Consider the following 26121-nt stretch of genomic DNA (forward strand, 5'->3'; position numbering starts at 1 on the left):
GCTTTAGTAAGTAAGAATTGTTTTAGTTATATTGTAAACCTTATAACCAACGCCTGGAGTGATGAATGAAGAATCATTTCGTGTAGAAACGCTATGGATGGCTAGAAGACAGAAGGACACTTCTATGTCCGGTCGAAAGCTCAGTCTAAACAGAAAGTGTTAGCATATTGGCTAATGCTAACGACGCTAGCTTGATCACATTATGATAGCACGTACAAATATGCATGAAAACACTCCTACAGACGGTTTAGTAAGTATGAATTGATTTAGTTATATTGTAAAACTTACCAATGTCGCTTTCATTGATGAATAAAGAATCCATACAAGTAGAAACGCTACGGACGGCTGGAAGACTGAACGGCACTTCTATGTCCGGTTGAAAGCTCAGTCTGAACAGAAAGTGTTAGCATTTTAGCTAATGCTAACGACGCTAGCTTTGTTACATTACGATAGCACGTAAAATTGTAAGTAAGAATTGTTTTAGTTATATTGTAAAACGCTACGGATGGCTAGAAGACTGAGTGGCACTTCTACTTCCGGTTGAAAGCTCCAAGTGAGCGAACTTGTCCAAAAGATGGCATCATAACACAAACAATAACCCAACGATTACGTGTATTTGCTTGTTATTTTAAAAAAAACAAAGTATTTTCTTTCTGGCCGCCAGTGAAGTAAAATCCATAAATGAATCAGGGTTCAAAGGGTAGGGAAAAAGTAGCGGCTTATAGTCCGGAAAGTGCGGTATGTCTTTATTAACTGTTGTGTGTGCACTGCCCTGCCAAGACAGAAGTCCCTTTGGTGGCCTCACACACGATCAGAAATCACCTTAACTCTAACAAGCACATTGTGACAACAATAGACATGTAGAAGTGCAGGTGACACAGAATGCTAACAACAATAGACATGTAGAAGTGCAGGTGACACAGAATGCTAACAACAATAGACAGGTAGAAGTGCAGGTGACACAGAATGCTAACAACAATAGACATGTAGAAGTGCAGGTGACACAGAATGCTAACAACAATAGACATGTAGAAGTGCAGGTGACACAGAATGCTAACAACAATAGACAGGTAGAAGTGCAGGTGACACAGAATGCTAACAACAATAGACATGTAGAAGTGCAGGTGACACAGAATGCTAACAACAATAGACATGTAGAAGTGCAGGTGACACAGAATGCTAACAACAATAGACATGTAGAAGTGCAGGTGACACAGAATGCTAACAACAATAGACAGGTAGAAGTGCAGGTGACACAGAATGCTAACAACAATAGACATGTAGAAGTGCAGGTGACACAGAATGCTAACAACAATAGACATGTAGAAGTGCAGGTGACACAGAATGCTAACAACAATAGACATGTAGAAGTGCAGGTGACACAGAATGCTAACAACAATAGACAGGTAGAAGTGCAGGTGACACAGAATACTAACAACAATAGACATGTAGAAGTGCAGGTGACACAGAATGCTAACAACAATAGACAGGTAGAAGTGCAGGTGACACAGAATGCTAACAACAATAGACATGTAGAAGTGCAGGTGACACAGAATGCTAACAACAATAGACATGTAGAAGTGCAGGTGACACAGAATACTAACAACAATAGACATGTAGAAGTGCAGGTGACACAGAATGCTAACAACAATAGACAGGTAGAAGTGCAGGTGACACAGAATGCTAACAACAATAGACATGTAGAAGTGCAGGTGACACAGAATGCTAACAACAATAGACATGTAGAAGTGCAGGTGACACAGAATGCTAACAACAATAGACAGGTAGAAGTGCAGGTGACACAGAATGCTAACAACAATAGACATGTAGAAGTGCAGGTGACACAGAATGCTAACAACAATAGACAGGTAGAAGTGCAGGTGACACAGAATGCTAACAACAATAGACAGGTAGAAGTGCAGGTGACACAGAATGCTAACAACAATAGACAGGTAGAAGTGCAGGTGACACAGAATGCTAACAACAATAGACAGGTAGAAGAGCAGGTGACACAGAATGCTAACAACAATAGACAGGTAGAAGAGCAGGTGACACAGAATGCTAACAACAATAGACAGGTAGAAGAGCAGGTGACACAGAATGCTAACAACAATAGACATGTTGAAGTGCAGGTGACACAGAATGCTAACAACAATAGACAGGTAGAAGTGCAGGTGACACAGAATGCTAACAACAATAGAAGTGCAGGTGACACAGAATGCTAACAACAATAGACATGCAGGTGACACAGAATGCTAACAACAATAGAAGTGCAGGTGACACAGAATGCTAACAACAATAGACATGCAGGTGACACAGAATGCTAACAACAATAGAAGTGCAGGTGACACAGAATGCTAACAACAATAGACATGCAGGTGACACAGAATGCTAACAACAATAGAAGTGCAGGTGACACAGAATGCTAACAACAATAGAAGTGCAGGTGACACAGAATGCTAACAACAATAGACATGCAGGTGACACAGAATGTCAGACACAGACTTGAGTTAACGAGTGACGAGGAGCAGGAAGTCAACAGTTTGTCCTCAACCTTCCCGTCCAGTTAATGTCTAACTGGCCACTACCATCTGTTAGCTGTCTCCATGGCGACCTGCTGTGTAAAAGTGTTGTGTTCCAGGGTCCAAGCCGGTGTCTCCCTACAGCAACTACAGTGGTCATGTGAGGAGTGGAGTGTACCAGCCCACTGAACTGGCCCTCATCACTGTGAGTTGTCCACTTCCACCTGTTCACTTCACCACACCTCAGCCATCTTTCTGCCCACACAGAAGCGGCCTGACACCACCTTCCACTCCACCATTCCCAGAGTCTCCGCCCACACTGCGGACATCAGCACTGGCTCCACCCCCTCGCAGCACGATGACACGCCGAGCGTTGTTCATGGAAACGGAAGCAGGGTAGGTGTCTCCCTGTATGTTACCATGGCAACCCAGTGACTTGTCTGTGATGTCTCCCTGCATGTTACCATGGCAACCCGGTGACTTGTCTGTGATGTCTCCCTGCTTGTTACCATGGCAACCCAGTGACTTGTCTGTGATGTCTCCCTGCTTGTTACCATGGCAACCCAGTGACTTGTCTGTGATGTCTCCCTGCTTGTTACCATGGCAACCCAGTGAGTTGTCTGTGATGACTCCCTGCTTGTTACCATGGCAACCCAGTGACTTGTCTGCGATGTCTCCCTGCTTGTTACCATGGCAACGCATTGACTTGTCTGTGATGTCACCCTGCTTGTTACCATGGCAACCCAGTGACTTGTCTGTGATGACGTGTCTCCAGCATGTTACCATGGCAACCCAGTGACTTGTCTGTGATGGTGTCTCCCTGCATGTTACCATGGCAACCCAGTGACTCGTCTGTGATGACGTGTCTCCAGCATGTTACCATGGCAACCCAGTGACTTGTCTGTGATGTCGCCCTGCATGTTACCATGGCAACCCAGTGATATGTCTGTGCTGGCGTGTCTCCGGCATGTTACCATGGCAACCCAGTGACTTGTCTGGGATGGTGTCTCCCTGCATGTTACCATGGCAACCCAGTGACTTGTCTGGGATGGTGTCTCCCTGCATGTTACCATGGCAACCCAGTGACTTGTCTGTGATGGTGTCTCCCTGCATGTTACCATGGCAACCCAGTGACTCGTCTGTGATGACGTGTCTCCGGCATGTTACCATGGCAACCCAGTGACTTGTCTGTGATGTCGCCCTGCATGTTAACATGGCAACCCAGTGATATGTCTGTGCTGGCGTGTCTCCGGCATGTTACCATGGCAACCCAGTGACTTGTCTGTGATGGTGTCTCCCTGCATGTTACCATGGCAACCCAGTGACTCGTCTGTGATGACATGTCTCCGGCATGTTACCATGGCAACCCAGTGACTTGTCTGTGGTGGTGTCTCCTGAATGTTACCATGGCAACCCAGTGACTTGTCTGTGATGATGTCTCCCTGCATGTTACCATGGCAACCCAGTGATATGTCTGTGCTGGCGTGTCTCCCTGCATGTTACCATGGCAACCCAGTGATATGTCTGTGATGACGTGTCTCCTACAGGGGCGTGTCCTCCACAGGACGTCTCAGTGGTGAACAAGTCCACTTCCTGCTTCATCTTCCTTGTCATCTTTAGCTCCTCCTACTTTGGCTTCTGACAGATGTGTAAATGTTTTTATTCTTCTGCAGCAGGGGTGTCCAAAGGGCAGCGCGCAGGCCATTTTTTAACACTTTAAAAAAATAACAGTACCAAAAAATAAAAAAATAAGTGGAATAAAAGAACAATGATGAAAAATGGATAACCCCTCCCGTCTCCTTGACCACAGCTGCTTCAAGAGGGCAGCGGGTCGTAAATAGCGTTGACCTCGATTACCAAATAGTTGGAAGAGAGTTCCTCTGGAAGTTGAGCAGATCCTGCCATATGTCCGTGTTGAAATCACAGTGGAGTTTCACGAGCCTTCTTCCTCTTGTTAGGCCTCGAAAGACAGCCTTCATCTTCTTATCAGGAACATAATGTAATACAACGTTTCTTTTGTGATAACTTACAAACAATTATTCCAACAATTACATTTTGTGTCTTTGACAAATAAATAAATGGAGGTTTTCTTTGCCAAGAAGATAAAACGTATGTCATCTGATGTTTATCTATTGGTGTTTTAGCCTTGATTGGAGAAAATATTTTTTAACACTTTAACGACTGACACCCTTTTTTGAGGAGATTGGTTTAGAACATAAAAACTATGAAAATGTCCCCCACATGTCAGGGGGACACGTTTGGACACCCCTGTTCTCATTCCCAGCAAGATGATAGACTAGGAATACTTTGTGCTGTAGCAAAATAAAAGCGCTTCCAGACATGTCTTGTCATCTTTGATGTGGGCCTGATGGGACGCCATGTGGAGGTCAGAAGAGGGGGGGGCCAACATTGATTGTGGGCTTCCCGCTGCGTCGGGCTGCAGGGGACAAAAAACGTATTCCGGTCCCGCCGCACTGGGACACCACAGACACGCAAACTGGGTGGACACGCTCTGCTTTCCCCTGACAACTTCCTGAAATGTGTTTCAGCTTCGACGAGGATGCAGAGACGGCAGGTAAAGTGCAGGTAAACACGATAAAGGCCAAGGAATTATCCTACTGACGAGGCTGGCTTCCTGATTGGCAACCAGGGACAGGTGTAGCAAATTGCCAGTCGGAGACAGGCGAGGGAGCCAGCGCTCCAACCATAGGAGGGCTGGAGGTAAACAGGAAGTAGAACTGAAAATAAGAGCGCTGGAAAGGAAACCTGTCGCCAATCTTCACTGGTGAGCTGCGCTAGCCTGCGAGCCCAAAACTACACAATGCCAACTCATTGTCCAGCACAGCTCTTAAGGCGTTACCAAGTGAGGTTTGAACAACGTACAGTCACAGTTACTGTGGCAACAAGATGTTGTGTGATTACTATTCCTACCACGGGGCGGAGACAGGAAGTGAGATGGCACCTGAACATTCTTGTCTGACTGACCATGTTGCAGCAGGAGGAAGGTCAATGTGCTCTTTGTGCGCTCGCCACAAAGACGCCTCTGTGAGGACACCTGAACGCATCGCACACACTTTGCTGCTACGTGACGCACTGCATGGCACACAACAGACACACTAGAGATGCGCGGTTTGCGGGCACAACCGCGGAGTCCGCGGATTATCCGCGGATCGGGCGGATGAAATTTAAAAAAATAAGATTTTATCCGCGCGCGGGTCGGGTCGGGCGGATTAATTAGATTTTTATTTTATTTTTATTTTTTTGCGGGTGGCAATTAAACCAATTGGTAAATATATATACATAGTTAAATGTTGTTACCCACATACGAAAAACGAGCAGGCACCTGCAGCATATGCCACAACAGAAGAAAAAGAAAAGAAAAGAGATGGACACTTTTACGGAGCGGAGAAGGGACGCCTCGCCGGGGTCCGGGACCGAGGCCCCTACCCCCGAGAGGGCCCCACCGGGAGCCGTAGCTGAGGCGATCCGCGAGAAGGGCCCGACGCACGTCCAGGGTCACCACCGCGCCCACCGCACCGACACCCCGCCTCGTCCGCCTTCGCCGCGGCCGGCGTCACGCGCAGCAGGTAAGCAGCTTACCTGCCCGCCACCCCCGTGGCCGGGGGCTCGTAACATGGGTCACTCCGCGCGCTCCGCCCGCGCAGCTTACCTGCCCGCCACCCCTGTTGCCGGGGGCGCGTAACAGGGGTCACTCCGCGCGCAGTGCGCTCACGAAAGGGGTGGGGCTCACCCTGGTTTATATAGAGAGCAGGACGGTGGCCATGGAAGTCGGAACCCGCTAAGGAGTGTGTAACAACCCACCTGCCGAATCAACTAGCCCTGAAAATGGATGGCGCTGGAGCGTCGGACCCATACCCGGCCGTCGCCGGCAGCGAGACGCGCTTGGAGGTGCGCTCAGCGCGGCTCCCATATGATTGCGCACTGGTGTGCGTCTGGGTCGTGACAGCGTGGCACGCGAAAGTCTGTGCTGCATTGGATCAGTCTCCTTTCTTTAACAGGCAAAAGCTTTATAACCTCACCATACCTGCCAACTTTTGAAATCAGAAAAACCTAGTAGCCAGGGTCCAAGGGCCGCAGGCCCCGGTAGGTCCAGGACAAAGTCCTGGTGGAGGGTTCAGGGCTTCGCCCCCCGACGCAAAATGATTATTAGCATTCAGACAGGTTAAAATGTTGCTAAAACCATCACTTTTCTATCAGTCACAGTGACTTTTCAAAACAAAAATATTACAGCAAAAATCATATGGGTTGATTGACATGTTTATTCTGTAAGCTAACTTCAATAGTTTGAAATTATTTTGACAGTTAATGCCAGTTATCCTGTCAACCTTTCACAAGACTTCAATTTGTTAATTGAAAGTATAAACACTTTTTACAGTAAACAAATGGTAAAACAGTACTAAACAATTCCATTAAAAAAAAAAATTGGTGTCATTATTAACTTTCTGTCCAAGCTTGTATAATCTACTGCCTTGTTCAATTGTAAAAAAATATTCTGTGCCTAAAATTCACATTTCTATCACAATTATCATACTGTAAACATGGTAAGCTAACTTCATTAAAATTAATAGTCCTGTCAATAGCATGGAATTACAATTCAAATGTAGTTTTTTTGTAAGCCTTTCAAAAGAATTCAAAATATGAAAAATGAATGAAAATTAATTTAAGCCATCAGACACTTGAAAAGTGGCACATCACATCTCTAATGTAATCATTTGAACTTTTCAACAGAAATAGCACTGCACAAATATTAAGGACATACTTCTGTATTTTGGTAGTTATGCTGTCAACATTTAACAAGATTTCTTCAACTTGGACTTGAAAGCATAAATAGTATAAACACTTTTAACAGTATGTCGTGCTGTGAAATACAGCCGACAGGATTGCGCACCAAACACGAAGCAAGGCCAAAGCGCATGCATGGTGCAGGAGAACAAAGGACTTCTTTCATTTAAGGTTTGTGATAAACCATCAAACTCATTCGTTAAAAGGACTCTATAGTAATATAAAGCGAATTTTTCTGGACATTATCATGCAAGAAAGGTTTATTTTTGGGACCGCGATCACCGCGTAATGATTTTTAAAGGTTGCATTACAAACATTTAACTGTCCCATGTGATCAGCCAGTGCGATTGGAAATCCATGCTCAATTATTGCCTCCATAAATAAAACTACGGGCGGGTGCGGGCGGATGGCGGGCGGGTGCAGTTCTGATCAAACGTTACATCGGGTGGATGGCGGATGGTTGACGACTTTCTGACGCGGTTGCTGATGAAATAAATTGCCTATCCGCGCATCTCTAATACACACAATGTGGCACACAACACACACGGAGTGGCACACAACAGGACGGGAGCAAAAGAGGACATATTGTGTGGCAGGTGTTTAGAAAGATGCACATTGTTGACACAGTTGTGTGGTGTCACCTCAACATTATCCCAACGTGGATATGACATCTTTTCACACTGACACATTCCTGACATTCCTCTGGAAGAGTTTAGTTGGAAGACAACATTTGGATCCGACTGCTGCTGCACGGTCAGGGAACGTGGAGGGAGGAAGCAGGTCTGTGTTTGACTTCCTGTTCAGCAGCACAACACATCGCTGGGACTCTCAAGGCTGACCTGAGATCAGTGAATCATGTCCCAACATCCCTTGAGACTCTCAAGGCTGACCTGAGATCAGTGAATCATGTCCAAACATCCCTTGAGACTCTCAAGGCTGACCTGAGATCAGTGAATCATGTCCAAACATCCCTTGAGACTCTCAAGGCTGACCTGAGATCAGTGAATCATGTCCAAACATCCCTTGAGACTCTCAAGGCTGACCTGAGATCAGTGAATCATGTCCAAACATCCCTTGAGACTCTCAAGGCTGACCTGAGATCGGTGAATCATGTCCAAACATCCCTTGAGACTCTCCAGGCTGACCTGAGATCAGTGAATCATGTCCAAACATCCCTTGAGACTCTCAAAGCTGACCTGAGATCAGTCCAACGTCAACCACCTTTCGGTGTGATGGAGCTTCCGATCAGGCCCACAGCACACTCGGTATCTGGGCTGTGTTGCCACGAAGGCGGCTTGCAAACATTGAGGTCTGCAGGGAGCAAAGAGTGTGAAAACAAACACACATCACCTGGGGGGGTGGAGGTGTGTGGGCGTGGTAGGTGTTGCTGACTAACAAACACCTGAACAAGATTGACTTTCACCATGAAACAAGCTTTTATAATAAACCCCGTTTAGCCTTTTTAGAACAGCCACGCATAATTAGGACATATTTTAATCTATAATACTAACTAGTGTTTTTACATGTGAAGGAGAAAAGACTGTACTAAACACATTGACCATAGTGACATCTGCTGGACATTATTAGTAAATGCAACCAATGCGGTCGTCACCGCCCACGCTGTTACGTCACGAATTCTCGCGTGCGTGATTGGTTAGATGACTTTGCTCAGGACCAATCACTGCCTTTGTTTACAGACTTTTATTTCCGGCACAATGAAGGGACGCGTCCAAGAAACCTACTTTTAGCCAAGAGCGGATTCTTAATACTACTAATAATAACCGCAGGCAGACATTGTTGTACACACCATGGTTTATTTGGCTGTCAGTGCAGTGAGGTCCTCGGTGTCTTTACGAAAGGTTGGTACTTAAGGTTACCGTTAGCCGCCAAGGCTAACTGACTGCTAGCACGAATCCAGCAGTTTGACACGTTACAAAGTAACATTATGCACACGTCAACGCTTTAAACGTTCGTTATTGACGTCTCAAAGTATTCATATCCGTAATAATCGTCCTGACTAAGACAAGAAAGACAAAGAGCGTTCGCTATTTGACCAGATGAGATGTGCGAATCATGAACGAGTTGTTTTTTTTTTAGTGCTCGTCTGCGTTGACCTTTTCTCTTACTAACTCCTGCTGGAATCACATTAACTTCACCAAATGTTTCCTTTCTTTCTAAATGTTGACAGTAAGTGGTGTTGAATTCGTTGTGTGACTGATTCAATTCAGAGTGACACGAATAAAACCTGGAGTCAGTCAAAGAAGACGAACACTATGTAATGTCCAGTTGGACTCGACGTTATTATTGTATTGTGTCAAGGTTACATATAACCAGAGGTGTGGACTCGAGTCACATGACTTGGACTCGAGTCAGACTCGAGTCATGAATTTGATGACTTTAGACTCGACTTGACAAAATGTAAAAAGACTTGCAACTCGACTTAGACTTTAACATCAATGACTTGTGACTTCACTTGGACTTGAGCCTTTTGAATTGACATGACTTGACATGACTTGCTACTTTCCCCAAAACCCAAAGATGAAAAAGTTATTCGGGAGCGCTCCGTATTTTTCATTGTGTACTTGTCTATCAGCGTTGCGTGTGTCAGCTGGTGTGCTCTCAGTACAACAGCCAATCAAATCAGATTTACTTTGTTTTCATCACACAGCATTCATCCAATCAAATTGCAGGACAACCAACGAAGAAGACATGTCCAAACCACACGCCAGTGAACAAAAAATGATACCTAAAATAATTTTGTTTGGGTATAAAAATTACGAGGTGGTCAACACAAAACGGTTTGCAGTATGCAACACATGCGGTTCCAAAATGACTGATGGAGAGGCAACAACTTTCAACTTCGTCCGGCATTTGAAGTTGCACAAAGAACGGTAATTAAGTTTTGAATGTAAGATAACGTTTATTGGCTAAGTAACGTGACTTTTATTTGCTGTGTAGTTAAATCAGTGAGGCTGTAAACTCACTGCTAACGTTATAACGTTATTGCAAACACGGGAATCTGTTGCAGTTCACTACCTTATTCATACTTTTTGTTCAGTGATTTTTTTTAAGCAGGGTTACGTTAGTCAATATATCACACGTAACGTTAGACGGCGGTCAGCAGCACCGCGTATTTTAGACACCTAAAAAAAGACAAAAATAGTCAAATAAAGGTCAGTTAAAATGTATACTATATTATGAATATGTGTACCGTTTTAGCTAGCTTTCTGACATACTGTTGGTTGTTTACCTCAGTGGTCCCCAACCACCGGGCCGCGGCCCGGTACTGGTCCGTGGATCGATTGGTATCGGGCCGCACAAGAAATAATTTTTTCTTTTTTTCTTTTTTTAATTAAATCAACATAAAAAACACAAGATACACTTACAAGTAGTGCACCAACCCAAAACAACTCTCTCCCCCCTTTTGTTCTGGGCATTGAACATGAAGACTCTTCCTTCACTGTTCCGAGTGGCCATGAGAGTCTTGGCAGTGCCTGCCTCCAGTGCTCCAGTGGAGCGAGTTTTCAGCCATGGTGGCATCATACTACGCCCCCATCGTGCACAAATGACTGACAGACTCTTGGCTAATTTGGTCTTTTGCAAATGCAATGCAGCATAGGGCCCTGACATATAAAAAGTACAACTTTTTTGTTATGTTCACGTATATGTCATGTTTTTTCAATGTTAACACTTTTGTACAAATAAGTACATTTGCACTTTATTTTTCAATGTGTTTGTTCTGTAAAGGAATGAGTTAATGTTTAAAATGACTGGTTAATAGTGCTATTATAAAGTGCAATGTCAGCACAATTTTCTTTCCTGCAATTTAAAATGCACTTGTTTTAATAAATAAATACAGCGTTTGAAAAGCATACACAATCTGTGTTAATATATTAGTCTGTGGTTAAAAGGACTTGAAAGGACTCGAAACTCAAAATGCAGGACTTAGGACTTGACTTGAGACTTTCCAGTCTTGACTTTGGACTTGACTCGGGGCTTGCCTGTCTTGACTCAGGACTTGACTCGGACTTGAGGGCAAAGACTTGAGACTTACTTGTGACTTGCAAAACAATGACTTGGTCCCACCTCTGCATATAACATTGTAATATTTGTCATCTAACTTCTCCTACATTTTTCATTTGATTTAAAACCTTGTATTTTCTAAATGTTGGGCTCATTCATGACACGCTTGCTACTGTTTTTTGTTTTTTTTACTAAAACTCCCACATTCCCAGGACTGCCATATTTCCAATTTTTCAAACTTCCACATTTCCCAACTGATTCAAACATTCCACTCGCCCTGAACCTTCAAACCAACTATTTTTAAAAGTGACAAAAATTATTTATTTGCCTCAAATTCACACTTGCACAATAACGAGTCGTGGTTTCTATTCATCACGATTCTAAAACTATTTATAATTTTCAAAATTCGACTTAAAAAAAAATCTAACCAAATATTTTCATACAAAAATAATTGTTTTAAAAAGACGTGTTTAGGCCACGGATGCACGAAACATTCGATCCGCATCATGCGATTTTTATTCATCCCGAGTCCTAAAAGGAATTATAATGTTCAAAATTCGATTAAAACTTGTATTTATTTTAATACAATACAATTGCAAAAAGTCGTGTTTAGGCCATCTCTATTAGGGATGCACAACAAATTCCATTGACATCTGAATTGCGATTTTTACTCATAATTTTCCAAAGTAGATTTTCAAAAACTTTTTTTACAATACATTTTTAAAAAGACGTGTTGAGACCATTTTGATTCACATCTGAATCGAGATTCTTCTTCATCAAATTCATTCATAATTTTCTAAATGATATATTTTTAAATGTTATTTATTTATAAACAAATTAAAAAAAGACATGTTTGTGCCATTTCCATTCCAGCAGAAGCCATTTTGAACAAGTTTCATTGTAAGTGTCATACCAAATAACACAGTACAGGTAAAAGCCAGTAAATTAGAATATTTTGAAAAACTTGATTTATTTCAGTAATTGCATTCAAAAGGTGTAACTTGTACATTATATTTATTCATTGCACACAGACTGATGCATTCAAATGTTTATTTCATTTAATTTTGATGATTTGAAGTGGCAACAAATGAAAATCCAAAATTCCGTGTGTCACAAAATTAGAATATTACTTAAGGCTAATACAAAAAAGGGATTTTTAGAAATGTTGGCCAACTGAAAAGTATGAAAATGAAAAATATGAGCATGTACAATACTCAATACTTGGTTGGAGCTCCTTTTGCCTCAATTACTGCGTTAATGCGGCGTGGCATGGAGTCGATGAGTTTCTGGCACTGCTCAGGTGTTATGAGAGCCCAGGTTGCTCTGATAGTGGCCTTCAACTCTTCTGCGTTTTTGGGTCTGGCATTCTGCATCTTCCTTTTCACAATACCCCACAGATTTTCTATGGGGCTAAGGTCAGGGGAGTTGGCGGGCCAATTTAGAACAGAAATACCATGGTCCGTAAACCAGGCACGGGTAGATTTTGCGCTGTGTGCAGGCGCCAAGTCCTGTTGGAACTTGAAATCTCCATCTTCATAGAGCAGGTCAGCAGCAGGAAGCATGAAGTGCTCTAAAACTTGCTGGTAGACGGCTGCGTTGACCCTGGACCTCAGGAAACAGAATGGACCGACACCAGCTAGACTGCTGCTGAGTGGTCCAAAGTCATGTTTTCTGACGAAAGCAAATTTTGCATTTCCTTTGGAAATCGAGGTCCCAGAGTCTGGAGGAAGACAGGAGAGGCACAGGATCCACGTTGCCTGAAGTCTAGTGTAAAGTTTCCACCATCAGTGATGGTTTGGGGTGCCATGTCATCTGCTGGTGTCGGTCCACTCTGTTTCCTGAGATCCAGGGTCAATGCAGCCATCTACCAGCAAGTTTTAGAGCACTTCATGCTTCCTGCTGCTGACCTGCTCTATGGAGATGGAGATTTCAAGTTCCAACAGGACTTGGCGCCTGCACATAGCGCAAAATCTACCCGTGCCTGGTTTACGGACCATGGTATTTCTGTTCTAAATTGGCCCGCCAACTCCCCTGACCTTAGCCCCATAGAAAATCTGTGGGGTATTGTGAAAAGGAAGATGCAGAATGCCAGACCCAAAAACGCAGAAGAGTTGAAGGCCACTATCAGAGCAACCTGGGCTCTCATAACACCTGAGCAGTGCCAGAAACTCATCGACTCCATGCCACGCCGCATTAACGCAGTAATTGAGGCAAAAGGAGCTCCAACCAAGTATTGAGTATTGTACATGCTCATATTTTTCATTTTCATACTTTTCAGTTGGCCAACATTTCTAAAAATCCCTTTTTTGTATTAGCCTTAAGTAATATTCTAATTTTGTGACACACGGAATTTTGGATTTTCATTTGTTGCCACTTCAAATCATCAAAATTAAATGAAATAAACATTTGAATGCATCAGTCTGTGTGCAATGAATAAATATAATGTACAAGTTACACCTTTTGAATGCAATTACTGAAATAAATCAAGTTTTTCAAAATATTCTAATTGACTGGCTTTTACCTGTACATTTGGAGAATCGGTTTGAATCGAATCGTCACCTCAGGAATCAGATTGAATCGTTCAAAACTGCATTTTCTATAAAAACAAAAATGTTAACTTATCCCGTTCTTGTGACCCCCCCAGCTGTGCGCGACGACGCGGAGGTTGGCTCCACTCGCCCGGGTCGCCCGCCGCTCGTCCGCGGGTGCAGACCCGCCTGCCGCCTCTACCCCGCCGGAGAGCGGCCGTGACGGCGGCCCCCCCGCGCCGCCCGCCTACTGCTGCATGAGCGGCTGTCACAACTGCGTATGGATCGAACACGCCCAGCAGCTTCTGGCCTACTACAACGACGACGACGGCGAGGAGCGGGCGCTGGCCGCCATCGAGGAGAACGTCCTGGACGACAACCTGAAGGCCTACTTGAAGATGGAGATCAGACACCTGAGGAGGACGTGACGTCACACGTCCTCCCACGGGCCATGTTTGATCTTCCTGATGGAGAAGAAGATCGATGGAAGTGAAATGTTGGAAATATTACTTCCACTCTTGGTTGTTGCACTTGAAGTATTTATTGTCTGCATCTCATTTAGGACTTTTTAAAGTTGTGTTCTCAGCTCAAGAACTTCAAACTGCCTGTCACCATGGCAACAGCTGTTATGACTTAAATCAAAAGGTGTGTGTGATCCTCATCCCCTCCTGAGTCAGCGCTGGTCAGGATTCAGGCGGGAATCTGACTTTTAAAAAATAAAATAACACTTCTTTGAATGAAATATTGTAGCGTGCAAGTGTAAGCAGTATTCTTTACCTCTGCCTTGTGTGGAGGATGTGATGAACACGACCGACACCCGGGGTGCTGTTCCTCGTGGCAATGCATCTCTGACGACACAAGACATACAAATGAAGTCATATTTTCTGCTAACTGTTTTTCCCCTATATTTTGTGGTATTATGACCTAGAATCAGAATCAGCTTTATTGTCATTACGCAAGGTAACGAGATTGAGGCCATTCCATACAGTGCGATGTGTGCATGCTAGAAAAACTATGTGCAAATATATAAAAATTTAAAAAATGTAGAAGTGCAATGAATATGGTGTGAAATGAATATATACATGAAAAAACAAAAACAAAAACAGGGTGGTTGGTGGAATGGGTTATTGCACCGAAGAGAAGGCAGTTATGAGGGACAATGGGGCAGTCCGTTCAGGATGGTTATGGCCCTGGGGAAGAAGCTGTTCTTTAGCCTGTTTGTTTTGGTTTTAATGCACCTGTAGCGCTTCCCAGAGGGCAGCAGGTGGAACAGGTCAGAGCCAGGGTGGGTGCTGTCCTTGATGATGGCACTGGCTCTGTTGAGGCAGCGGGAGGTGTAGATGTCCGTCAGAGAGGGGAGAGGGCGGCCGATGATCTTCTGAGCCGTCTTGGCCACTCTTTGCAGCCTCTCCCTGACTGCTGCAGTGCAGCTGCCGTACCATACCGTAATACAGTAGGTCAGCAGGCTCTCGATGGACGAGCGGTAGAAGGTCAGCAGCAGGTCAGGCTTCAGGTTGTACTTCCCGAGGACTCTAAGGAAGTGTAGCCGCTGCTGAGCCTTCTTGATGATTGATGTGGTGTTGACTGTCCAGGAGAAGTCATTAGAGATGTGGACTCCAAGGTACCTGAAGGTGTGGACCCTCTCTACACGCTCGCCGTTGATGTAGAGGGGGGCAGGGTCGGTGCTGCTCCTCCTGAAGTCGACGATGATCTCTCTGGTCTTGCTGGTGTTGAGAGCGAGGTTGTTCTCCGAAGACCAGGCCGTCAGCTTCAGGACCTCCTCTCTGTAGGCAGCCTCGTCACCCCTGGAGATGAGCCCGACCACTGTGGTATCGTCGGCGAACTTGACGGTAAGGTTGTCACTGTGGGCCGGACTGCAGTCATGGGTGTAAAGGCAGTAGAGGAGGGGGCTCAGCACACAGCCCTGTGGGGAGCCGATGCTCAGCGTGCGGGAGGATGAGAGGTGCGGGCCAAGTCTCACATTCTGGGGTCGGTCCGTTAGGAAGTCCCTTATCCAGGCGTTTGTGAGAGGGGGGAGGCCAAGAGTGTCCAGTTTATTGCAGAGTCTGTCCGGGATTATTGTATTGAAGGCAGAGCTATAGTCCACAGAGAGCATCCGGACGTAGCTCTGCTGCTGCTCCAGGTGGTTCAGAGCAGAGTGGAGAGCAACAGCGATGGCGTCCTCTGTGGACCTGTTCGCCCGGTATGCGAACTGGTGGAAGTCGAAGTCTGGAGGGATATGGTCCTTGATGTGCTGGAGAACAAGTCGCTCGAAGCACTTCATGATTACCGGAGTGAGGGCCACTGGTCGGTAATCATTCAGGCTGGTGATGGGAGACTTCTTCGGCACCGGGATTATTGTAGATGACTTCAGGCAGGATGGGATGACAGTTGGGACATCGATATAAAATGGATGGCAAGATACTTCTGATGGGTTACAAACTTTAAGGATGTAGTCAGGGAAGTGAACAAGGTAGGAATGCTTCACATACTCTCAATATTCCATGTTTTATCCTTTATACTTCATAATGTATGCGTGCGTATCTGTGTAGTAGCGTTAGTACACGGGTGCGTGTTTTGTCCATAAGCCTGCAGGCGGTGTCTTTGAAGAAGGGGGGAGGGACTTAAGTGTTACGCACACTCCTATTCGTAGTCATCCAGCCTGGGGACACGCCCACCCCGCATGACAAGAGGCCAAGGTGCGTGGGTACGTTTTCCTTTGGGTAAAACAACAGCACCTTCGGCGGAGACGCACACGTCTGAGCGGGAGGTGGGGCCTCGCTAATCCTCACAGCCAATAAGAGCGTCCCTCACAGCGAGAGCGGAGAACTCCCCTTCTGGTCCGCAGGCGGTTCTTCACGGTGAGTAGAACTACTCGGACTCTGCTCGTCTTTAGGACTGTTGGATGAGGACGAGGATATTTCCTATAGACCACCAATCTGTTCTCCTCCTGTAGACCACCAATCTGTTCTCCTCCTAGACCACCAATCGGTTCTCCTCCTAGACCACCAATCTGTTCTCCTCCTAGACCACCAATCTGTTCTCCTCCTGTAGACCACCAATCTGTTCCTCTGTGATTTGATGATCATTTTATTGTGTTATACTGTGGACTACTTGATGCTTATTGTGTGTGTGTGTGTGTGTGTGTGTGTGTGTGTGTGTGTGTGTGTGTGTGTGTGTGTGTGTGTGTGTGTGTGTGTGTGTGCGTCTTTGTGTGCGTGTGTGTGACCTGTCTCAGGTGTTTGTCATTGCTTGAGAGCATGTGTGTGTGTGTGTGTGTGTGTGTGTGTGTGTGTGTGCGTGTGTATGTGTGTGTGTGAGACCTGTCTCAAGTGTTTGTCAGTGCTTAAGAGCATGTGTGTGTACTCAGCACTTGTGTTGTGTTCCTGCTGACCAGACTAGAGTCAGATTAGCAACTTGATCCGTCCTCCCAGAAGTCTTGTAGTCACAAAGGAACATGAACATGAATATGAACATAAATATGAACACGAATATGAACATGAACATAAATATGAACATGAACATGAATATGAACATGAATATGAACATGAATATGAATATGCAATCCAGGCTGGCGGGGGTCGATGAGTAATCGCTTTATGGACACATGTAATGGCGCCTTATGGACACATGTAATCTGGCACAGAGGTGACGTGTACACTAGACATCACATTTATGGCTCTTTGGAGGGAGTCAGACAACAGCCCTTCAAAAGACTGCCTCATATATATGTATATATATATATATATATTATTATAGTTATGTTTGTTATTATGATTCGTTTTTTGTTTGTTTGTTATTATAGGCCTTTTTGTTATTATATTGTTTTGGAGGTGTGGTTTTTATTATAGTTAGTTGTTTTTGTTTTTAATTATGATTGGTTGTTTTTTCTAATTATTGTTAGCTTTTTTTGTTTTTGTTACTTTAGTTAGGTTTTTTGTTATTATAGTTTTGTTTTTGAAATTCTAGTTAGTTTTTGTTATTATAGTTGGTTTTTATAGGTCTTTTTGTTATTATATTTTTTTGGGTGGGGGTTGTTATTATAGTTAGATTTTTGAATTAAAAAAAAAAATTAAAGTTAGGTTTTTTTTCATTATAGTTAGTTTTTTTCGTTTTTGTTACTTTCGTTAAGTTTTTTATTATTATAGTTTTTTTTTTTAATTACAGTTATTTTTTTTGTTTTTGTTATTATAGTTTGTTTTCATAGGTATTTTTGTTATTATATTTTTGGGTGGGGGTTGTTATTATAGTTACTTTTTTTTTTTTTAAATTAAAGTTAGTTTTTTAAATTATAGCTAGTTTTTTTGTTTTTGCTATTATAGTTAGTTTTTGTTATTATTATACGTTTTTTGTTTTTATAGGTCTTTTTGTTATTATATTTTGGGGTGTTGTTATTATAGTTGGAGTTTTTAATATTTTTTAAAATTAAAGTTAGTTTTTCTTTTCATTATAGTTAGTTTTTTTCGTATAGTTAGATTTTTGTTATTATAGTGAGTTTTTTTAATTATAGTTCATTTTTTGTTTTTGTTATTATAGTTATTTTTTGTTATTTTAATAAGTTTTTTGTTTGTTTTTATAGGTCTTTTTGTTATGATATTTTTGGGGGTGTTGTTATCAGAGTTAGGTTTTTTTATTTTTATTTTTTTATTAAATTTATTTTTTTATTTTTAATTATAGTTGGGTTTTTTCCGTTTTTGTTATTACAGTTAGGTTTTTGTTATTATAGTTACTTTTTAGTTTTCTATTATAATTATGTTTTCCGTTTTTGTTATTATAGTTAGATTTTTGTAGGTTTTTTTTATTCAACTATAGTTACGTTTTATTTCGTTTTTGTTATTATAGTTAGTTAAAAAATAAATAAATAAATGTATATATATATATATATATATATATATATATATATATATATATATATATATATATATATATATATAGTTAGTTTTTATTTATTTATTATAGTTAGGTTATATTCGTTTTTTATTATATTTAGTTTTTTATTATAATAGTTAGGTTTTTGTTATTATAGTTAGTTTTTTGTTGTTATTATAGTTAGGTTTTTGTTGTTATTACAGTTATTTTGTTGTTGTTATTATGTTAGTTTTTTGTTGTTATTATAATTATTTTTGTTGTTATTATAGTTAGTTTTTTATTGTTGTTTTTTTAGTTAGTTGTTTTGTTCTTTTTATTATAGTTAGTTTTCAGTTATAATAGTTAGGTTTCTTTATTTTTAAATGTTTTTCTAATCAAATAAACAATTACTAGTATCAATTATGCGATAAGATGTAGATTTAATTTACACAAATATTACTCTAGTGGTTGGAATTATTCTGAAATATTGGCTATAATTGTATTTATTGTTGTGTTTTCATTGTAAATATTCCATAAGGCGGTGCAATATTGCAATGTTTTGGCTTTGACATCACAAGTTTGAATTTTCCCTCACCCAAAACAACAATATAGAAAAAAATGCACAAGTAACAAGAATAAAATGTAAAATTGGATTAAAAAGTTTGAATAATACTACAGTAATAATTAGCACAAAGTTGTACTACCACACATGAACTACTACCTTTTAAATCAGTGGTCCTCAAACTTTTGTCACCAAGTACCACCTCAGTAAACACTTGGTACCACCACAATGACCAACATTAATACAGTAGCGTAGTAGGCCTAAATATTCAATAAAAACAATTCAGAGGTCTGATTTAACAATTATATTTTATATTTTTGGCCACTGTCAGGTGACACACAGTTTGAACAGTAACACTGTTTGTACATTTAATTAAGTGATTCCTTGGTGTACCAATAGATGCAGCCCACGTACCACTACATTTGGGAATCACTGCAGTTTGGAAATAATGAACCTGAAAAGTGAATCCAAATAAAATCAAATACAATTAAAAAATTAAAATAATTTAAAAATATTTTAACATTTAATTTTTAATTTTTAATTTTTAATATTTAAATTTTTTAGTATTTTAATATTTTAACATTTTAATATTTTAATATTTTAATATTTAATATTTAATATTTAATATTTCATATTTAATATTTAATATTTAATATTTAAATATTACAATTTTATTTGAATACAATTAATTCCATATTTTAATTTGTAAAAACATAAATATTTTTCATTTGAAAAAAGTTAATCCATAGTTTAAAAAGATAACTATGTGCATAGAAAAATGGCTCCCAAAGGAACGGCTCCCCACTTCACATCGCTCGCTTCAAAAGAGCCGCAGAAAAGACTGGGTTGGTTGGTGAAGGTCACATCTCCAGTGCTCACCGCGCAGGTGCCATCGCCACGACGACAGAAGCCAGGCGACATGAATCTGGAGGCGCCCAAAGCTGAGATCAAATCGGCCACCCGGGTGAGCGGGGGCCCCGCCACCCCGCGCAAAGGACCCCCCAAGTTCAAGCAGAGGCAGACGCGCCAGTTCAAGAGCAAGCCCCCCAAGAAGGGCGTGCAGGGGTAGGCACATTTCAAAATAAAAGCACACCAACTCCCTGTGTGTGACTGTGCTGTGTGCGCAGGTTCGGCGATGACATCCCGGGGATGGAGGGCTTGGGAACCGGTAAGTTTTTCACCCAGTCCTGCACGTGAGCCTTGGTCTTCATGGACTTGTGCTTGTTGCAGACATCACCGTCATCTGTCCCTGGGAGGCCTTCAACCACCTGGAGCTGCACGAGCTGGCCCAGTACGGAATCATCTGAGCTGGAACTGTGGACTGGAACAAACACACCAATGGAAAGAAAAATAAATGTCACAGCATCCGCGGGTCTTTAGGATCCTTGTATCTGCAACGTCACATGACCCCGCCGCTCGCCGTGGACGCCTTCAGAACCATGATGTTACCATGTGACCGCTTTAACACCTGTACCGCATAAATCTTGTGTCTTCATCTGGTCTCGCCTTGTTCTACGTCTGACCCAGTCCACAAGATGCCATTCATGGATCTTTGAAGTAGTCCAATCTGGACCGGCTATTCAAAAGATTATATATACATATATACATACATATATACTGTATACATATATACATTTACATATACCTTTACAAATACATATATACCTGTACATACATACATACATACATACATACATTTACATATACCTTTAAAAATACATATATACATACATATATATATATATATGTATACATTTACATATACATTTACAAATACATATATACATACATACATATATGTATACAATTACATATACCTTTACAAATACATATATAACTGTACATACATACATACATACATACTAGAGATGCGCGGTTTGCGGGCACAACCGCGGAGTCCGCGGATTATCCGCGGATCGGGCGGATGAAATTTAAAAAAATTAGATTTTATCCGCGGGTCGGGTCGGGTCGGGTCGGGCGGTTGAAATAAAAATAAAAAAGATTTTAAATAGATTCAGGCGGGTGGCAGTTAAACCAATTGGTAAATATATATACATAGTTAAATGTTGTTACCCACATACGAAAAACGAGCAGGCACCTGCAGCATATGCCACAACAGAAGAAAAAAAAAAAAGAGATGGACACTTTTACGGAGCGGAGAAGGCCCCCGACGCCTCGCCGGGGTCCGGGACCGAGGCCCCTTCCCCCGAGAGGGCCCCACCGGGAGCCGTAGCTGAGGCGATCCGCGAGAAGGGCCCGACGCACGTCCAGGGTCACCACCGCGCCCACCGCACCGACACCCCGCCTCGTCCGCCTTCGCCGCGGCCGGCGTCACGCGCAGCAGGTAAGCAGCTTACCTGCCCGCCACCCCCGTGGCCGGGGGCTCGTAACAGGGGTCACTCCGCGCGCTCCGCCCGCGCAGCTTACCTGCCCGCCACCCCTGTTGCCGGGGGCGCGTAACAGGGGTCACTCCGCGCGCAGTGCGCTCACGAAAGGGGTGGGGCTCACCCTGGTTGATATAGACAGCAGCTAGGACGGTGGCCATGGAAGTTGGAACCCGCTAAGGAGTGTGTAACAACCCACCTGCCGAATCAACTAGCCCTGAAAATGGATGGCGCTGGAGCGTCGGGCCCATACCCGGCCGTCGCCGGCAGCGAGACGCGCTTGGAGGTGCGCTCAGCGCGGCTCCCATATGATTGCGCACTGGTGTGCGTCTGGGTCGTGACAGCGTGGCACGCGAATGTCTGTGCTGCATTGGATCAGTCTCCTTTCTTTAACAGGCAAAAGCTTTATAACCTCACTAATGCCTTGCATCGTCTATATTAGATATATAACAACGGGCGGGTGCGGGCGGATGCGGTTCTGATCAAATGTTAGATCGGGTGGATTGCGGATGGTTGACGACTTTCTGATGCGGTTGCGGATGAAATAATTGCCTATCCGCGCATCTCTAATACACCCGCCCCACCCCCGACCACACCCCCCACCCCCCACCCCCCGAAATCGGAGGTCTCAAGGTTGGCAAGTATGGTGTATACCTATAAAATTATCAAGAAAAATAGCACGCTCATTTTAGATTACTAACAACTGTGCCGTGGGCCATTAAAAAAATGAGCTCTGGCCGCAAATGGCCGCCGGGCCGCACTTTGGACACCCCTGGCTTTTTGTTAATTAGTGTAGTTATAAATGACAACCTACTCATTGTACTTTAAAGATGTACCTTAAAAACATGAATAATGATATTAACCTAATCATGTTAGCTTTTAATATAGCTAGCGCTTAGCACTATAAGTGCCAGCTAGCGATTAGCAACAACTTAGAGTATGTATAGGTTGGATTTTTGCGTCTCATTGCATACAATCTGTTGTCGTCAAACATTTCCCTTTTTAAGTAATCAACAATGTTTACAGTGGATGTCATTTATGAATAAATAAATGAATAAAAATAAGTACAAAAATGGGAGTAGAAAAAAAGTTGACAGTATAGGGAAGAGGTTCTTAAAAACATTGTAGTAGGCCTAAGTATTCATTAAAAACAAGGCAGAGGTTTTATTTAACAAGTATATTTAACATTTTGGCCACTGTAACATTACACAGAGTTTGAACAGTAAATATATGTTTGAATATTTAATTCATAAGTTAAGTTAAATTCGACAATTACTGGTATACGTAAAGTTGACGCTTTTATAGTCATTAAGTGACAGGTTATATGATTATTTATTCAAATTTATATTTGAAAAAATAAACCAAAATATGGATGTTTAGTTCAGATTGTTTAGCATAGACATAGATTGATTTATTTTGTATTGGTTTTAGTATCTTTAATGTACAAAATGTATCAAAGTGGCCCCCGGATCCTTCAATTTTTATTTATGTGGCCCTTGCTGGAAATAGTTTGGACACTCCCGCCATACATGTTCACAAAGATGGCTGAAATGACCTCAACCGAATATAAACAAATATATATATATACACACACATAGGGAGTAATCCTTTTTGTATTATTATTATTATTATTATCTTTTTTTTAAGCAGTACAATCACTAATTCGAGAAATTAAAGTCAGGCTAATGGGGCGTGACATAATTGCGTACTTGCCAACCCTCCCGAATTTTCCGGGAGACTCCCGAAATTCAGCGCCTCTCCCGAAAACCTCCCGGGACAAATATTCTCCCGAAAATCTCCCGATTTTCAGCCGTAGCTGGAAGCCACGCCCCCTCCAGCTCCATGCGGACCTGAGTGAGGACAGCCTTTTTTCATGACGGGAGGACAACAGGGTGACAAGAACTAAATCATCCAGACTAGAGATATATTGTATTATTATGTTTATTTTACCTAAAAATAAATATATTTATTAATTAAAATTAAAAAAAACTAAATACATTTTTACCATATTTTGCTAAAAACATCAAAATTAATTGTATTTTTATTTGTATTTTTTTGTGACTCCTTATTACATCCAGCCATAGAATTATACAGGAAAATAAACATATTTGAAATATTTGATTTTAAATTATCATAATAATTCATTTAAAATGACCATATTTAATTATTAAAATAATTGCTTGTTTATCAACAACTTTAGCATTTTATTCATTACATTTTGAAACTCTCAGAAGCCAAGTTATGTTATATTCCTTAAGATTTATTTATGCAAGTTTGAAGTATCAATTATCTAAATACAGTTTTGTTTGCATATTTTCAGGATGTAGATATATATGTATATATATATATATATACATATATGCATATATATATAATATGTATGAAAAACTTGACTTGGTGAATTCTAGCTGTCAATATACTCCTCCCCTCTTAACCACGCCCCCAACCACGCCCCTCCCCACCCCCGACCACGCCCCCACCCCCACCTCCCGAAATCGGAGGTCTCAAGGTTGGCAAGTATGTAATTGACTCAGTTTGAAGTACATTTCGCCAATTTATAATGAATAAAGGCAGTTATCTTCTCCATTTTATAAATGTCCATTGTGATTTCCATCCATTGCTTGAAAGTTGGGCTCTCCTGGGATATCCATTTCCTAGTAATGGTCTTTTTACAGGCCGCCAGTAGGATATTCATTAAGTGTTTATCTTTTTTCTGTTTGTATTCTTTTATTTTATTTCTCATTATTATTATTAATAATGTATTATTATTTCTTGTTTTCTTTATTTAATTGATGTATTTGCAAATACTACTTTGTTTTTCTGCTGTTTCTTTTTTTTTTATGGGGGGGTGGGGGGGGGTGGTATGGTTGGGATATAAACAAAAATATATATATTTAGACATTTAGGGCAGACAACAGATGTATGTGAATATGATGTAATGGATAGGAACGTGTGAATGTTGTCTGTCTATCTGTGTTGGCCCTGCGATGAGGTGGCGACTTGTCCAGGGTGTACCCCGCCTTCCGCCCGATTGTAGCTGAGATAGGCTCCAGCGACCCCGAAGGGAATAAGCGGTAGGAAATGGATGGATGGATGGATAGGAACGTCTGATGCTTTGATTGATTGATTGATTGAGACTTTTATTAGTAGATTGCACAGTGAAGTACATACTCCGTACAATTGACCACTAAATGGTAACACCCCAATAAGTTTTTCAACTTGTTTAAGTCGGGGTCCACTTAAATTGATTCATGATACAGATATATACTATCAGATATATACTATCATCATAATACAGTCATCACACAAGATCATCATCAGGGTGTATACATCATACTTGCCAACCTTGAGACCTCCGATTTCGGGAGGTGTGGGGTGGGGGCGTGGTCGGGGGCGGGGCGGGGCGTGGTTGGGGGCGTGGTTAAGAGGGGAGGAGTATATTGACAGCTAGAATTCACCAAGTCAAGTATTTCATATATATATATATATATATATATATATATATATATATATATATATATATATATATATATATATATATATATATATATATATATGTATGTGTGGGGAAAGCAATCACAAGACTATTTCATCTCTACAGGCCTGTTTCATGAGGGGGGGTACCCTCAATCGTCAGGAGATTTTAATGGGAGCATTCGCATACCATGGTTTATATAGGGCACAGAGTGGGTGGGTACAGGCTGGCCTAGGGGCGTGGTGGTTGGCTCATGTGTTGCCTAGGAGGTGTTTCCGTCTATGGCGGCATGTTTCCGTCTATGGCGGCAATTTCGCTGCGCTTGTTGAGGGATGACAGGTCTGGACGGTAAATAATAAACAGTTTCTCTTTCAAGCATAGGTTGCATCTTTTATTACCACTATTGTAAGGTGTGCTGGATGCAAGAATTTGCCATGTTATTGAATATTCAACATTATTGTCTTTGAGGTCCCAAATGTGTTTGCTGAGTTCTGTGGTATTTCGCAGGTTTTTGTTCCTGAAAGAAGCCTTGTGATTGTTCCATCTGGTTTTGAATTCTCCCTCGGTTAATCCTACATATGTGACGGATGTGTTAATGTCCTTGCGTATTACCTTAGATTGGTAGACAACTGATGTTTGTAAGCACCCCCCGTTGAGGGGGCAATCAGGTTTCTTTCGACAATTACATCCTTTGTTGGTTTTGGAGTCGCTCTGTCTGAGGGCCGACGGCTCATTTGCAATTGTTTTGTTGTGGTTTGAGATGATTTGTCGTATATTGTTCATGCAGCTGTAGCTCAATTTAATGTTGTTCTTGTTGAATACTTTTCTTAGGATGTTGTCTTTGGGAAAGTGTTTGTCAATCAGATTGAGGAATTTGTATATACTATATATATATATATATATCTACATCCTGAAAATATGCAAACAAACTGTGTTTAGATAATTGATACTTCAAACTTGCATAAATAAATATTAA

General features: G+C 41.9%; 3 protein-coding genes across 4 annotated transcripts in view; all 3 read left to right on the forward strand.

Moving 5' to 3' along the window:
- Nucleotides 1-4863, forward strand: part of gprc5c (G protein-coupled receptor, class C, group 5, member C) — a 7389-nt gene extending 2526 nt beyond the window's left edge. Inside the window, exons 2-4 of the mRNA XM_061927107.1 lie at nucleotides 2642-2727; nucleotides 2790-2918; nucleotides 4070-4863. Of these exons, the coding sequence (XP_061783091.1) occupies nucleotides 2642-2727; nucleotides 2790-2918; nucleotides 4070-4102 (248 nt within the window). The 3' untranslated portion in view covers nucleotides 4103-4863. The remainder of the gene's footprint in view (nucleotides 1-2641; nucleotides 2728-2789; nucleotides 2919-4069) is intronic.
- A 4166-nt stretch (nucleotides 4864-9029) lies between these two features.
- Nucleotides 9030-14618, forward strand: oxld1 (oxidoreductase-like domain containing 1). 2 transcript variants are annotated; one of them, XM_061927249.2, is made up of 2 exons: nucleotides 9030-9184; nucleotides 13993-14618. In XM_061927249.2, exons 1-2 carry the CDS (start codon nucleotides 9134-9136, stop codon nucleotides 14302-14304), a joined length of 363 nt encoding a protein of 120 aa, XP_061783233.1. In that variant the 5' UTR covers nucleotides 9030-9133; the 3' UTR covers nucleotides 14305-14618. The 2 variants fall into 2 exon arrangements, with proteins under 2 accessions (XP_061783233.1, XP_061783234.1); XM_061927250.1 differs by lacking the exon at nucleotides 9030-9184 and adding an exon at nucleotides 9383-9512.
- A 1958-nt stretch (nucleotides 14619-16576) lies between these two features.
- pde6gb (phosphodiesterase 6G, cGMP-specific, rod, gamma, paralog b) lies at nucleotides 16577-20781 on the forward strand. The gene is made up of 4 exons (XM_061927028.1): nucleotides 16577-16737; nucleotides 20173-20351; nucleotides 20414-20454; nucleotides 20517-20781. Exons 2-4 carry the CDS (start codon nucleotides 20206-20208, stop codon nucleotides 20591-20593), a joined length of 264 nt encoding a protein of 87 aa, XP_061783012.1. The 5' UTR covers nucleotides 16577-16737; nucleotides 20173-20205; the 3' UTR covers nucleotides 20594-20781.
- Nucleotides 20782-26121: the final 5340 nt, after the last annotated feature.

This window comes from Nerophis lumbriciformis, linkage group LG32 (genome assembly GCF_033978685.3).
Source record: "Nerophis lumbriciformis linkage group LG32, RoL_Nlum_v2.1, whole genome shotgun sequence".
NCBI lineage: Eukaryota > Metazoa > Chordata > Actinopteri > Syngnathiformes > Syngnathidae > Nerophis > Nerophis lumbriciformis.